General features: G+C 43.8%; 1 protein-coding gene across 2 annotated transcripts in view; it reads right to left on the reverse strand.

Moving 5' to 3' along the window:
• MYO5B (myosin VB) overlaps positions 1-15588 on the reverse strand; it is a 364799-nt gene that overhangs the window by 195603 nt on the left and 153608 nt on the right. For both annotated transcript variants that reach the window (XM_067545400.1, XM_067545401.1), the window contains one exon: positions 5601-5757. In XM_067545400.1, the coding sequence (XP_067401501.1) occupies positions 5601-5757 (157 nt within the window). The remainder of the gene's footprint in view (positions 1-5600; positions 5758-15588) is intronic.

Raw genomic sequence — 15588 nt, forward strand, 5'->3', positions numbered from 1 at the left:
TGGAACAGTCCCAGGATTGGAAGAACAGAAAGGTGGCTTTGAGCCACTAATTCCCCCCACACATTTTCCCATGACCCCAGTACCAAATGTATCTTGGCCACCTCTGATGATCTCCAGTGTCTATATTTTACCAATGGGTGCTGGATAGGGTCCTGGTAACAGTGAAAAGCTGCCCTGTTCTCTGTAGAATGGTGAGGAGATGCAGTATTCTAGTCACCTACAGTTTTATGAAGATCCAAGTTACAATCCCACATTAGCAGGCAGAGGGACTAGATGACCTACGAAAGTCTTCCCCATCTCTAAGCTCTACGACTGCTGCAGCAGAACTCCACAGTAAAATAGATCCAAAGAATTTGCCATGCCTGAAAACTGCTGAGTTGCCCAGTATTAATTGGAATGGATTATTTGTCTTCCTTTAATGTGTGGAGGTTGCTAAATCATTCGGAACAGTGCTAAGAGTAAAAGGAAAGAAAGCCACGACACACTGAAAATAGATGGATGAGACACAGGGGCACCATTGCCTAAGAAATGGGAAGGAGCAAGGGTTGACAAGTTTAAATCAGGGATATTTACAGGACAAAGAGCTTCTTTGGAAAGGATATTGTTTCCATTCCAGAACACCCTTCATACAGTCCAAGTTTCAAAAACCCACAATTGGTGTAAGAGCTGACACTTCATTTAAAATGGAATGGTGCTGACACACACTCACTGAAAACCCTCTATGATCAATTACAAACTCAAAGTAACACACCAATTCCCATTATCATCCAGCTTTAGGAAAGCTTAGTCCAAGTCAGTTACTTTGGGTTTTTAATACAAGTGAACTTTGTGGATCACTTGATGATTACCTGTTCTGTTCATTCCCTCTGAAGCACTTGGCATTGGCCATTGTCAGAAGACAGGACACTGGGCTAGATGGACCATTGGTCTGACCCAGTATGACCATTCTTATGTGCTGGTGAGAGCTGCCAGATTGACATTCCTGGGATTTCAAACCCTCTCTTTTTCCATGAGACAGCTACAGCCTGGGAGGGCAGCAGTGTCAATGTTCCCCACACTGCCAGAGTGTGCCTCAACCCTTACTCCTTCAGGGGTTAGAGGATAGTTTTAGTCGCCATGCTCACTGAATCATTTAGTTTTATTTAGTACTCATATAGCACCCACAGTGTGCTGGAATTTTGCAGACGTGTAGGAGGACGTGGTCCCTGCCTCAGGGAGCATATGATCAAGGTCAACAACTTACCAGTGCAATGAAATACCTCTCGGATGAGACTGCCAAACAAGAATGCTGATTAATAACAGTTTGTGATGTGGACTGGTCCACACTTAGTCCACTAGGAATTGGACACATAGCCACGTCAATGTAATATACTGTGGGGCCGCGGCTCTGAAAACATCGTCCACTTTGCATAAAAAGCTTAGAAGGAGATTTGGTAACCTTGTGGGCAGTCTGAGCAATGAGACTGACTGAACGAGCTGGAGACTGAACTTCCTTCCCATCTCTAATAACGGTCCCTCCTCGCTCATGCTGAAACACCTTTTTGGGGCACTGTGAGGGAAGCTCACACTGTTGTAACTGATATCCCTAGAAAGTGAAGTCCTCCATCACAGAACGGGCAATTCGGGGAATTTCTAAATTCACAACAAGAATAATACATTCATTTAATTGTTATAGCGATACAGGCCTTTCCCATTTTGGGTGGCAGATGCCCCCATGATCAGGGTCCCGATAAGGGGGGTGGGGGGAAGGGTACACTTTACTGGGGCCTGGAGCCCCTGGGGGGCCCGGCCCAGGCTGCAACCCCCATAGGTATGTGTGTGGGAGGGGGTCCGTGTTACAAGTTTGTACTGGGCCTGAAAAAATTATGCTTGGGCCCTGCCCATGATGCCCCTCCCAGAGCATCATGGGGGTATCCACCACCCAAAATGGGAAAGGTCTGTCATCCCAGATAAGTTATTGGGTAACTGTGGCAGCCCTCTAGACCCAACATAGGCACTATGTGCTGGGCCTATAATATATTCAGCCATTCATATTAGGGATGTAAAAATTAGTTTAGTTTAAAATCAGTTTAAACATTCTATTTTTAGAATGTTTAAACGGTTAAACGCTGGCGGAGGGGCGAGTGTGCTGGGCAGCTCTCACCAGTGGAGAGCTGAGCCGAGCCAAGCCCAGCTGCTGCTCACTTCCCCCGCCCCCGCGCTGGGCTCCCCGCCGCTCCTCAGGAGCCAATCCCAGCTGCATCTACCCCTGACCCTGGGATCTGTGCTTCCCCACCAGCGAGAGCTGCCCAGCTGCTGCTCCCCTCCGCCCGCAGTTCACACGGTAATCAGCTGTTTAAAACGTTTACATCCCTAACCTTTTACATCCCCAGTTGATATAGATTTCTTCAGTCACTTTGGAAAGGCTAAAAGACAGCTGCAGTCCAGATGCATTCAACATTTGTACGCAAGAATCCCTACAGCCAGTAAGGCAATGCTCCCACAAGCAAACCATCTGCCTCTCCAAAACCTAAATCCACTGGCAATGCCTCAGTGCACCAGGGTAAGAGTTCAGCCCTGATTTCAGATTATGATCAACAAAGTCCCGAATTTCTCAGTCCTGAGTTACATATGGGTACATCTACACAGCAAAATAAAGACCCTCAGCAGTAGATATGTCTACACTGCAATTTAAGCCTGAGCTCAAGGAGAGTGACCAGATACCAAGTGAAAACAACTGGGACATTTTTTCTGGGGAGAAGGAGGTTATTGTTGCATATATAAATCAAAGTCCCTAATACTGGGACATCTGGCCATCCGCGGCTCAAGCCAAACCCACCCTTCCCTGTCCACACTGCAAGGGTGCTAACCTAAGGCTCAGACCTAGGGTCCCAGGACCCTGCAGGCCTGGCGGGTCTGAGCCCGTGTTAAACTGAGACCTAGAATCAGAGCCTTATTGGTTTCCTTTGTGCACGCACTCCCAGCTTAACTCGGGTCCCGGAAGCCCTCTGGATGTACCCCAGAGTTCCTGGCAGCAGAGGAGCAGTGCTGCAGACAGCGAGCGCAGCAGCCGGAAATGCCGTTACTGTCTGGCCAAGTGCACTCCCCCTTCCTGCTCCTCCCACAGAGCTCCCAGCTACTGGGATGTTGGGGGTCATCCCTCCCCTGGCCATGCTGAGCCAAGAGCCCTGCTGCTTTCCCTCCCTGCAAAGCAGCCCTTGGTCCCGCTCTGCTCTCTGGTTCCTGGGTGCCCCCGCTGCCTGTCCTCCCTGGGGCTGCATGTGCAGGGTACCCAGGCAGCGTGCACTGTGAGGATGGCGAGTGGAAGCTAGCCCCAAAACTTCCTCACAGCCTCCCGGGGATCCCTTATCCCTGCCTCCAGGGTGCAGCAGGGGCAGCGATAAGGGATCTCCAGGGGGTCAGGCGCACACTGTACACCAAGCCCCAAGGAAGCACTTTACCGCTCTGCAGCAGCTTGACTGGGGCACGCGTATGTTTTTCCCCTGCAACCCACATTTTATGTCAAACTTCAAGACAAACAGACAAGAATAAATTAAAAAAAACAAACATTCATTGAACATCCCATTTTAAAAATTAAGAATTGCCAAGTTTCATTGTAATCGTTTGACAGCCCTGGAAACTGACGTCCTGATTATCCCCAAAACAGGTGCACATGGGCATTTCCTGCACCTAGAGCTGGAGAGCCCAGTTCTCAGATTATAGCCTCCTCCAACTGCGCTCATTCTACGGAGCCAGCCACCAAGGGAGCGCAGTATGTGGTTTATGTACTCATGTGCTCTTTAAGGGTCAGAAAATTCTTAACCTAGCGTTCAAATGCCAGGTAGACGCTCAAGCCCAGGGTTCCCTGACACAGGTCAAGTGACTTGAGTCCCATGAACCCTAGGCTTACATTACTGTGTGGACATAGCCAGGGAGTCTCAGAGACCAGGTCAACTAACTCTGGTGTTCCCTGCAGAGCTAAAAATGGCACTGGAGACATTCAGGCTCTGGCTGGAGCTCAGGTCCTGAAACCCTCTGACGGGGGTCTCAGAGCCCAGGCTCCAGCCCAAGTCTAAACATCTACACTGCTATTTTTAGCCCCACAGAGCAAACCCAACTCAGCTGACCCAAGCTCAGCAACTCGCTGCCTAGGCCCACCCTAACACAGCAACTAGACACCCGGGCTGGCCTGTGCCAAACTCGGGCTCACGGGACATGGGCTGCAAGTCCCTTTCATTGCTGTGTAGACGTAGAGTGGGAGTCCGGGCTCCAGGACCTTGTGAGGTGGGTGTCTAGTTACCACGTAGACATAGCCTCAGAGACATTCCTCCCTGTCTGTTCCACCACACCACCTGCATTTGTCACAAAACTTAAATTACGTGTCCTCAGTATGAAGCTGGCAGGAACTAGACCACCAGGTGCCCCATGGAACTGAAATATGTTTAGTGGCAAACCTGGCCACCGATAGGATTAGTGTGAATTACTGATCTGTGTTAAGCATCGCTAACGTGCTTGTCGGCAGTGTGTCGTGCACCTGTTGGTCCAGACTTTTCACTGAATTTTAGACTCACTGGTTAGGCCTCCCTCAGTCTATATCCTTTAAAATCATGCTGATGCTGGGGGTTGCAGAATATTTACTTTTAACATCAATAAACAAGACTAAGTTGTTTTTGGGGCAGGGACTATATTTTTAAACCACGACAATTCAAGCCATGTAAATTCCACAGTGATGGGTGCCCAATAAATGCCTTATTAATAAAGACGAGAAAAAAACCCAATAGATTAGTTCACAGCAAAGAGATCTCCATGTGCCTAGCCAGCAGGTGCTATTATTACTAGTAACTGCTAATAAGAATATGAAAAAAGTAGCTGTATGTTGATTCAATCTATAGCTTCAACAGACAAACCTCTCTCTCTCTCTCGAATTAATAAGGCATACTACAAGAACACAAAAGAGGAGAAGGAAAGGAAAGATGATAGATTATTAATGACATAGATAAGGCCACACACAGTTCATGTCTGCAGTGGCATCAGAATTCCGCTACCTGCAACCTTCTTTAAACCCAGCAATTATCTGCACCGTTCCAGGAACACTGAGATAGGCCAAAGAGGCGGTTCAAACTCTCTCCTGAGACAGCCAACAAGTGGGCCAGTCATGGTGGGCTCCCCCCTAGCTCCAACTCCATGAAAAGAACTAGACAGAGACCCCACGGCATATTTCACATATGATGAATCACTGAACAGAGAAATTGTAACTGTTTATAGTCACTATCAACCTGTAGTGGATTTTAAACCAGTGACCTACACACAAAATGTAGCTTGAACTAGTCAATCCCAATGGTTTTTTAAAAATTAAATATCTTTATTAATTATATAAAAATCTAAATTAAAATAGCTATATTTTCCTATTTCTAACGTATGGCTCTCATTTCTGAGACTGAGATAGGTCCTGGACATAAACAGAATGACAGACATTCCCATCTACAAGACAGAGGGACGATCCCAATCCTGAAGCACCGCACCCTACGTTGGTGCAGTTTGCTAGTGCTACAAATAAATGCACACAGATTGCCCAAAGTAGAATAAAAAAATCTATGTAACTTCTGCTGTGCCAGCTTTACCTCCATGATTGGACTGGATGCAAGGACTTTCTCTTCAATGTTGGTCTCACTGGCAGAACCACCAACGGATGCAAAGAAGCGCATGGCATATTTGGCAGAGACTGTCTTTCCAGCGCCAGATTCTCCACTTACGATAATGGACTGATTCTTCTCATCCCTGTGTGTCAGAAGAGAAAGGCTTTTTATAAACTCAGCTGCTTTTAAAGTTCAGGGTTGTCTCTCCCACCTTTAATGAATCTTGCTTTGTGTTTTTGCATCTTCATACACGTCTCCGTGTGTTTTAAGTTTTCCTTACATGCCATAGATTTTAGAATGAATTAACTTTTCATACGATTGAAAAAAGCATTACCGACACAGTGCAAGTTTGATACATTTCATAATCGGAAACTTTAAAAAGTTAATGCTTCTGAGCATCTTAAAGCAGAGTTCCTTTAATCTTACCACCCACTGCCACGATTACAAAGCACCATTGTCTCTTATTGCCTGGAACCAGTATCCTGCCATTTACCACCCTGATCTCTACAGCACTCCGATAACAATAATCCTGCTGTTTAAGACTCCATCTATCGTAACTCAACAGGATTTTGCTGAATATCAGCTAGTGACTACTGTGCTCTTGGTCTCTCCCCACCCTTCGTTCCTTTTAAAATAGAAACTGAGGTTTCATCTGAGCTTTCCAGCAGAGAACTGGAGCCACAAGTATGGTAATATGTCCTTTTCTGTGGAACTCACTGCTGTAGGATACTACTGAGATATAACTTAGTACATTAGAGAGAGAGATTAAACATTTGTCCTGTTTATCCAAAACCCTATTATCTAAACCTCTGCATTATCTGAATCACCTTCCTTGTCCCCCAGCATGAGATACACGCTGCAGAGGGCATATATCTCATGCTGGGGACAAGGAAGGAATTTGTATATAATGCAAAGGTTCAGATAAGAGAGCAGAGAGCCCTAGCTAGAAATGCGAAGAGGAAGTGGAGGAGGACAAGCCGTCAGATGCGGGGGAGGCCTCCTTGCTGCTGAATGGCTCCTGCAGCAGTGGAGGGAGCCCTCTGCAGCCCCACTGTCACAGGAGTAAGTGAGCAGGACTATGACAGCAGAGCTGTAGAAAGCTGACACAGGGCTGGTGACACCGGATCCCTGCAGGAACAAGCTGCAGGGAAGGCTGTGCTTCCAGGAAGGCACAGCAGAGTCCTGGCTGGGGATCTCTATTCCGCCCCACCAGGACCACAGCCTCCCGAGCTCCCACCGGCAGGGACTGAGTTTCAGCACCTCTAGAGCAGCATAGGGGGTCCTCTACAGAGCTCTGCTGCTATGGGAATGAGTGAGTGGAACAGAGCAGAGATCTTCAACCACGACTGCGAATTGGAGGACAAGCCCCTGGCCATGGGGATGGCCACTCTGAAGCTGAATGGCTCCTGCCCTCTCAATTATCTGAATGAAATCAAATACCCCCACGCTATTCACATAATCAGGAGTACGCGATATATAAATTACACTGTCCTCAAAAAAGGATAACATTTAAAAACACTACATTTGCAAAGACAAGCACTCAGAATTTAGGAAATGCCAAAATAAAGCCACATCCCTGACATGAGGGTGAGACTGCCACACCTGACTACATTTCAAGCCCCTGCTCCAAGCATGGAGGTGCTATACAGCTTCTCAATGAAACAGCTGTAGGAATTGTTTTTAACGTGAGTTAAACAGCATTATTTCACCTAACCTCATTCTTAAAAGTAACGAGGCCATTTTATCATAAACTTTAAAACAAAACCAAGAAAAGCCTGACGCAGGCATCCAGCAAGAAAAATTTCACTCGAAGTTCAGGGTTGCAGTCAGAGTTTGGCAAACTGATATGCAACTGAAAAAAGGGCTATATAATGGAAAGCGTCAGGTAACCTTAACTGTAAGTTTTGATATTAGCTCTCCTTATAAACAAGATGACATGTATATGAACATCATGGTTCACGGCATAACAAACAAAGCAAACAAATACGCATGCGCTTTTATGGACATTTTCATTCATATAGAGACCAAAGAGTTGTGTCAACTGTGGGAAGTATTCTCTCTATTTTATAGATAGGGAAACTGAGGCACAGAGTGGTGAAGTAGCCACGCCTCTGTTCTCTACACCCATTATTCTACTAGACAGCACTGATAACACACTGGGGTACACAGTGGACTAGAATATGGAAAGGTTCTACGCTACAGCATCGGGCTTGCTGCACTGTCTCAGACACCACGGCACTAGACGGGCATAGATGCCAAAGATTTCCTCGGCCCTCACTAATAATTTTCAAATTTTAGCACTATTATAAAAGGTGTAAAAATAACAAATTATAAATGGAAAAGACCTATTAGAACATCATTCTATTGCCAGTGCAAGATATAGTGCCTGGGGAAAGGACACACTCTGCTATTAAAATGTAACTCCTATTTAAGACCAAAATCAGAGAAAAGACATCAGGTCTCTGCAAGCCCAGGTCCAGACCAATTCCTTCATTCCAAGCAGAGGGCCTGATCCTCCCACTCTGATCTCAAAAATCAACATGACTGTTCATGGAACCAAGTGCTATTCAGCTTGAGGAAGGGTGATGGAATCAAGATCATCACATGAAATCCCGGCCCCACTGGGAGTTTTGCCATTGGATTGCAACAGCAGGGTCAGGATTTCACCACCACAGCATTTTATACAAGCCCAGAAACATCCAAGCTATTTTTGGAAGCCACGGGAACATCACATGCCAAAGGTTAAAGGCTATTTTTGTATAACATTACATTTACTACACAGGACACAGAAAACACCCTCACCTGATTTGGAGGTTCAATTTTTATTAAATGCAAAAAACAAAAACAAAAACAAAAGCAACCCACCCCCTCCCTATGTTAATGCAATGTTCAGGTAGCACAATCAAGCACTCAGGCAGCAGGCAATGCCTAAGTAATATTTGTGCACATGGCTTTAACTATATCCCTTTTGTGTGTATGCATTTCCATCTGGGAGAAGATTCTTACGCCAAATTTACACCAGTGTAACTGGTATCAGAATCTGGGCCACAATCCTTTCTTCCATGATAACATGCCAATACAGGAATACTACTACACACTAGTAGATCATACCACTTTCCTGGTTAAGAATGCTTCTCCACCCCCCACCCTCCCGCTACCCTTTTTTTATACTTTTTCTAAACTCAAAGAAGCTGGATGGAATTTGCTAAATATTTTTTGTAAAGGTCTTTGAACAGAGATCAAGCATAGAAAACTTTAGCACAAAAAGCAACTTTTAGGAAGTCTGAGCCCCTGAAAACAGAGGTACTGTCATGGAAATTATTTTGCAACTAACTCTAGTGGCTACTACCTGACACCACTATGCTTTACAAAGAGGACTCTCAATAAACTCTTTATCCAGCTCGCTTAAAGAATGTTAGCCAGTGTGAATTCCAGGACACATCTCCATGGTCTCAATCTGTGGCACAACTAATTAAGTAGGGCAAAGTACAGTGTATGGAAACATAGGAGCCATCTCAGCCAAGCAGCCAACAATACAGAAAATCAGCGTCCCAATGCCTTCCCAAGGAAGGAACAGGTTTCATATCTTAATTATGAATTGCTGGTGCATAGGTATCTATCTGCTCTCCAGACTTCTTGCTGAGTCAACTCCATGCCCCTCCTGTAAATATGAATGGCTCACAAGGACAGGATGAGAGGCTCTCAGATAATATCCTGACCTCTCACTTCTGGATTCCTACAGGGGTCTGACATGCTGCAAAATGAGCACTGACTTGAGAGTGGGCCAGCAAGTAACAGCAATACCACATCAGACACACAGTAGAGGGAACTGGTAACTCTTGCTAGCACAGAGAAGAGGTACCCAATAAATATGACAAGCACGGCTTTCAACTAAATAGTTCTAATAGTGGTAACCCTGCAGCAGACTGAGAAAGTGATTTAAGGCAATATAAACTAGTGAAAAGTTCCATGAGGGTTGTTTGCTAATCTTGCTGAAGACCTATTTGCTGGGTTTCCTGTAGAGAGTAATTTGCCACATACAGCATGAAATCAATGAAATCAGCAAATATATGTGGAAAGCTTATTCTCAGATGCAAAACGGAAAGACAGAAAGCAAAAGGCTTTGGGATTTGCCTCAAAGTGCAGATGAACAGATTATCCCTTGATGGCTGAGGACAAAGAAATGGAAGAAAGGGGTCACATACATTACACAGCTGTCTGCGTGGCTTCTCCGGGACTTTTCCCCTCTTAATGGAAAAGTGTCTCCCTCTGTCAATAAATTAACAAGTAAAGACAGACAAGAATGATTCATAGTCTTTAAAGCCAGAAGGAACAATCATGATCATCCAGTCTGACCTCCTGCACATTGCAGGTCACAGAACGTGGCTCACTCAGTCCTGTAACAGACCCAGAACCTCTAACTGAGTTTCTGAAGTCCTCAAATCATGATTTAAAGTCTTCAAGTTACAGAGAATCCACCATTTACTCTAGTTAATCTGCAAGTGACCCATGCCCCATGCTTCAGAAAAAAGCGAAAAACCCTCAGGGTCTCTGCCAATCTGATCAGAGGAAAATTCCTTCCTAATCCCAAATTTGGCGATCAGTTAGACCCTGAGCATGAAGGCAAGACCCAGCAGCCAGACACCTGGAAAAGAATTCTCTGTAGTAACTCAGCGCCCTCCCCATCTAGTGTCCCATCACCGGCTGTTGGGGATATTTGCTATCAGTCGTAGATCTGTCAGGAAAATCAGGCCACATCAGTTTAGTGTAGCCTAAACAGATGACATAAAAATCATGTTCACAGTAGCCTGACTGAAGATAAACAATAATTTAACTTATGAGGATGAATGCAGCTCACAAATCCCCACGCCATTCTGAATATCCTGTTGCATCTGCAATGACTGTCACATAAGATGTGGCGCATCTTTTCTTCCACTGTGTATTTTACTGTACTCATTTTGCAAACACACAAGTTTGCAAGCCCAGGATAAAAGCAGCCTAGGACGTTATTTCTGATGGCACAGCCTACTGCTACTTTTCATCCTGCACTCTTAATGCACAATAATGAAACATGGCAATGGTCATTAAACGAGGCCCTCCACAATCACAAATAGCTGTTAGCAGCTGAAAGTGTGCTTTTATTGTGTAGTTTGCAATCAGTTATTGCAGTCTAGGATGCACACTACATCTTTCTGTTTTAGGACTAGTTCTAGCCAGATGCATTTACAACCTCTGAGTGAAATCCTGACACCACCACAGTCAATGGAAGATTGGCCATTGATTTCAATGGGACCAAGACGTCACCCATTCTTTCTAATTGGAGAAAAGAGACTATGGCAGAGACCTTATGGAAGAAAACCATGGAGGTCTCTGCAGTGTTGAATATTTTCAATGTTACCTTAGATGCCCCAAAATTGTGTTTATCAGTTGATTAGAGGTGACAAATTAACTGTATGTTTATCATTTTAATAGGCTTATGTAAATAAGTTTTCGAGAGTGGTGTAGTCTTATTTTCAGAACCTGTTAGGGTTCCTAAAATTTAAAGCTGACTTACTTGAGATTTGTGCTTGCTTACAAGTTGCTAGAGGATTATGGTTTCTTATCACCTACCTACTCCTAGTGTCTCTCACACACAATATCTATTCCATCACAAAAACATTTGTTTTGTTTCAGCTTGCTGTCTTTTTAACAAAGCCAATAAAGCATTACTGAACAGAAGGAATTATAACTGATTTAAAGTCCCCAGTGATGATCTATTACAGCTTGAAAGGAACGGCATTCACCCCTGGAAAGATGAAGCCTTGATTTTTCCAATGGTATCCAGCATTAAAGTTTAAATTTCTAGCTTTGACAAAGCCCAGTTCTGATCCTCATAATTTTGGACCTCAAAGTGTCTCCCACCGCTAACTTCCTCAATTCTGACATGGAGTTTAGCAGCTGCTCTCCTAGAGAGGTGAATGCTTCTGAAGGTGAAATACAGAGATATCGAGCTGTATACAGCATGAGTTTCTAGCTCTTGTTCTCAGGACAGAATTTACATTCTTGGCTGCTATCTGAATTATAGAGGGGCTGGAGAGGGGTGGGGTGGAAGGGATTTTATTGTCTACTGTCCTGTGATCTGCCAGCATTAGAAATGCTTCAGTGGACCTATAGCTGTGCTTTCCATAAGTGTTCCCAACCACTCTAACTGGACTGACATCAATGACCCTGGTGTCTCACACACCCATTGCTACTTATCTAGATACTTTTACGGGCACCCATCATCATGGTATTCATTCGCCTCTCATGTAGCATGAGGTACAGTTCCGAAAGTTCACCTTCTCCCATGCAATATGATGGAGAAGTGAGATCCCCATTTAGGAAGCCTATGTTGCATTTCTTGTAGACAGAAAGTGCCCACTTATATCAATGGGAGTTTTAGGTGCGTCAGAAAAGCAGAATGAGCCCAAAGCTTTCAAACAGACAGCATACTATAAGAGGCCTGGCATGGGCAGAGATTTTTTTTTTTTTTTTTTTTAATTTAGAAGCAGAGGATTCTGCCTGTAAGAATCTGATTACAGGGTATGATGAATGCAGCTCCATTGTGGGTCAGATCAATGGTCCAGCTAGCCCAGTATCCTGTCTTCTGACAGTGGCCAATGTCACTTTTTCCTTTGGTTTTTTTCCTTTGGTATTTCTCCTAATGTTTTGCCTAGTCTACTTTTAAGTCTCCCACCGAATGGGGAATTCAATCAATAAATTTCAGGAGTCTGTTCCACAAGCTCTGGGGTCAGGCACTAACAATAGGATTCAAGTTTGTCTATGAATGGCCATTTCTGTGATATTTTGTGTTCTGTTTGCTATTCCTTCTGTCCTTTCTTTTTTTTAAATGTACTGCTGTTCACCCACACATACTTATCCCAGAGGGTAATAGTGTGATAAAAAAAGACAGAGCAAACACAATCAGCCTGCCAGGTCACTTTTTTCTGAAGTTTCATAAGGATTTGCCTTAACTACTGACCCATTGCTGGTCAGAATGAGCCAGCTGGGTTCTCCAGGTCTGTTGGAGGTTTTCTATTTTTTTTTATTATTATTTGAAATGCTGGTTACTAAAAATAACTGTGTGATCAACTGGATCAAATGGTTTTTATCTTTCTAGTTAAACCCTGGATTACAAAAGAATGACTAAAGTCATAGTTTCTACAAAAGAAAATGTCTTTGCTCTAAAACTGTCAATATTTTAGAATGTACTGATTTTTGTTTTCCCTCTCTGTGGCAGCAATCACTCCATCCCCCACCCCAAAGACTGATTCTTCTTGACAGATGCTATTTAAAATGCAGACAATTCTTTACATCTAAAACAGGAAAAGAATCTCCATGCCACAGGGTGTAGGGTAATCAATAGTTGGGGTCTGGAGGGAAAAGGATTTAGGCATCAGTGGGGACAGTTTGATGGAAAAAACACCTGCTCAAGGATTAGAAGTGGGGGTGGAGAGCAACAGGAGGGAGGGAAGAGAGCAAACAACGTGCAGTTGTATTCAAACCATAATAGGCGAAGCATTCTAAAACCACATGTCTGACTGCAAGCTGGGGGTGTAATTCCTAACTCAAGAAGACACACCCGCTCTAGCTCTGACCAAGCTCGTGTGCTCAAAATGGAGTGTAGCGAGGGTGGCAGGAGAGGCAAGCCACTCCAAGTATACACTTAGAGTCGCAGATGGGTGAATGCTTGGGATAGCTACGCTCCATTGGGTGTTTGAGCTATGTCTCCTCAAGCTCCAAGCATGGACATATCCGCAGTGACTTGCCCAAAACGACAGAGGAAGTTTGTGGCAGAGTAGGAACCTAACCACTGAACCATCAACCTAGCGCAGGCAGTGGCAGAGCAAGCTTTCCCCTGCTGCACCCCAAAGATATTTCTGATGGATTCCCTCTAGAGGGGAGAGGCAAGCTCAGTCTGTCTGTCTGCTTAAACTGCTAGCCAGGAGAGGTGGGCTCAAGCCACAGCCCCCAAATATGGGTGTTAGGTCTCAGCCCGTTATAAAGAGAGGGATCATTTGAAAAATGGTCAAACCAAACCAAACCCTCAGATATGATCTCTACTAGCAAGGTTGATAGCTGAGATGGTCTTTTAAATTTTTGGTTCCAATTGAAACTGGAACAGGCACCAATCTCCACTCACACAGGTCGTCAAAGAGCCATTGGATGGTAACTGTTTTTTACTTGCTATCGACCAGGGTGGAATTGGAATCACAGAGTGAGGTGAAAACCTTCTCTATTCCAATGCCAGTTCCTTGAGGCATCCAGTACCCTTCATGTGTTCATGTTTAATTCATCACTACAGAGCATGGAGAGGTTAATGACAAAGGGTTGATGGAAATTCTTTGTAGCCCTCGTTTATCATTACGATTATTTCAGTCATGCACAGGGCAATAGCCATTGGTGCTGCAGCCTTTAATGCAGAGTTTTTTTAAAATCTCTGTTTAAGCTGCAAATGGTCTATGATACATTAAATGTCTATGGTACATTATGCAAAGAGGACTGTAAATCCAAAGGCTGCAGATAAATACTTGCTCTATTTAATCTGAGTGTCACTTTATCCTGTTTAATAAACACCCTCTTAGAGTTAAGTGGAGCACAATACAGGTAACTAATTCTGAACTCCCTCTTCTTACCAGCCCTGTTTCTGCATCATATATACAATGACATTCTCTCCTGGGTTAAAAGTTTATTCTGTCTCCTACGCTGCTTTCTCTACTTTGGATAAACATTGACATATGATGACCCGTGTATGACTGAGAAATGGATCAGAACGATTGTCTGAGGGGTAGGGAAGAGCTCAAGTGTAAGGTAAACATTTTACAGCCGCAGGCTTACAGAGCTTAGGAGATGTCACAAGAAAAAAAAAACCTGCGCATTTGCCTAAATATTCTAAAAGTTATGAAACACCTAGAAGGCTGCAAAGTTATGTTTTTTCTTCTGAAAGGTTGGTCAAAGCCAGAAATTCTGTTATCCGTACTGACATCTTGAATGGGTGATTCTCAGCGACAAGGCACCACAGCCACAACCTGAACCCACAGAATTTCATTGTGTTACTTTCCTTTCAACTAAGTGGAAATGGAATCCTTAATTATAAAACTTCTGGAAAAAATAAACAGTCACATTCATAGCACGCACGCACAAAAAACAAGAGGTACATATATTTACTCTCAGGGAAAAAAAACATGATATCTTTGAAATCCATCCAAGAGCAGATAGGACCTTGGTTTTAAAGGAAAGCTTTCAACTTCCAAATCATGACCAGAATTTGTATTTGTTTGTTGGTTGTTAATGGGTGTGGATTTTTGTGTGTTTTTAAGTTGCTAGTAATTGAGGGTGCCTCAACTTTAAAGGTGCCAAGGATGAGATGGCTTAAAGGGGCCCAGTTTTCAGAAAATTCAAAACACCCACCCACCAGTTCCTATAAAATATTTAGCCCATATATGGTAAGTAAAGTCTATCTACATCACACTAATGGCTATTCTGTTTATTAAAAGGGAGAAATCTAAAAATCTATTTTACTTCTCTCTGCTTGATGCCATTTGTGTATTTTTCTGTGTTTGTCTCAGCAAGGACAATAAGAATCAGTGAAGTCACTTTCAGGTTCTCATTTCTGCAAATTTACACTCAAACACCTCAGTAGAGAGTATGTAATTCTTCAACAAATGGCTCCAATTGGGTTGGGTATTTTTTGTTTTGTTTTGAAACTGATAGAAACACCTTTATCGGCCTTCAGTCTTGTAGAAGCATTTGCTGGGAGCTACAGCACATCTGAGAAAAAAAAAAAAATCAGGCCATTTTTTTTTTTTTTTTTTTTTAGAAAATCTAAGTTGTTTTCCAGTTTTGATCTGACAGTGTCCCTTTAAGGTCTCCTTTACAGATCTACACACACAGCAAACTGCGTGGATCTCAGTTTATCTACCTCAGAAGGGTGAACAGCTAAGTCAACCTTGGG

Source organism: Emydura macquarii, unplaced genomic scaffold, assembly GCF_026122565.2.
Source record: "Emydura macquarii macquarii isolate MOO-44397 ecotype Brisbane River unplaced genomic scaffold, CSIRO-AGI_Emac_v2 contig_1045, whole genome shotgun sequence".
Taxonomy (NCBI): Eukaryota; Metazoa; Chordata; order Testudines; family Chelidae; genus Emydura; species Emydura macquarii.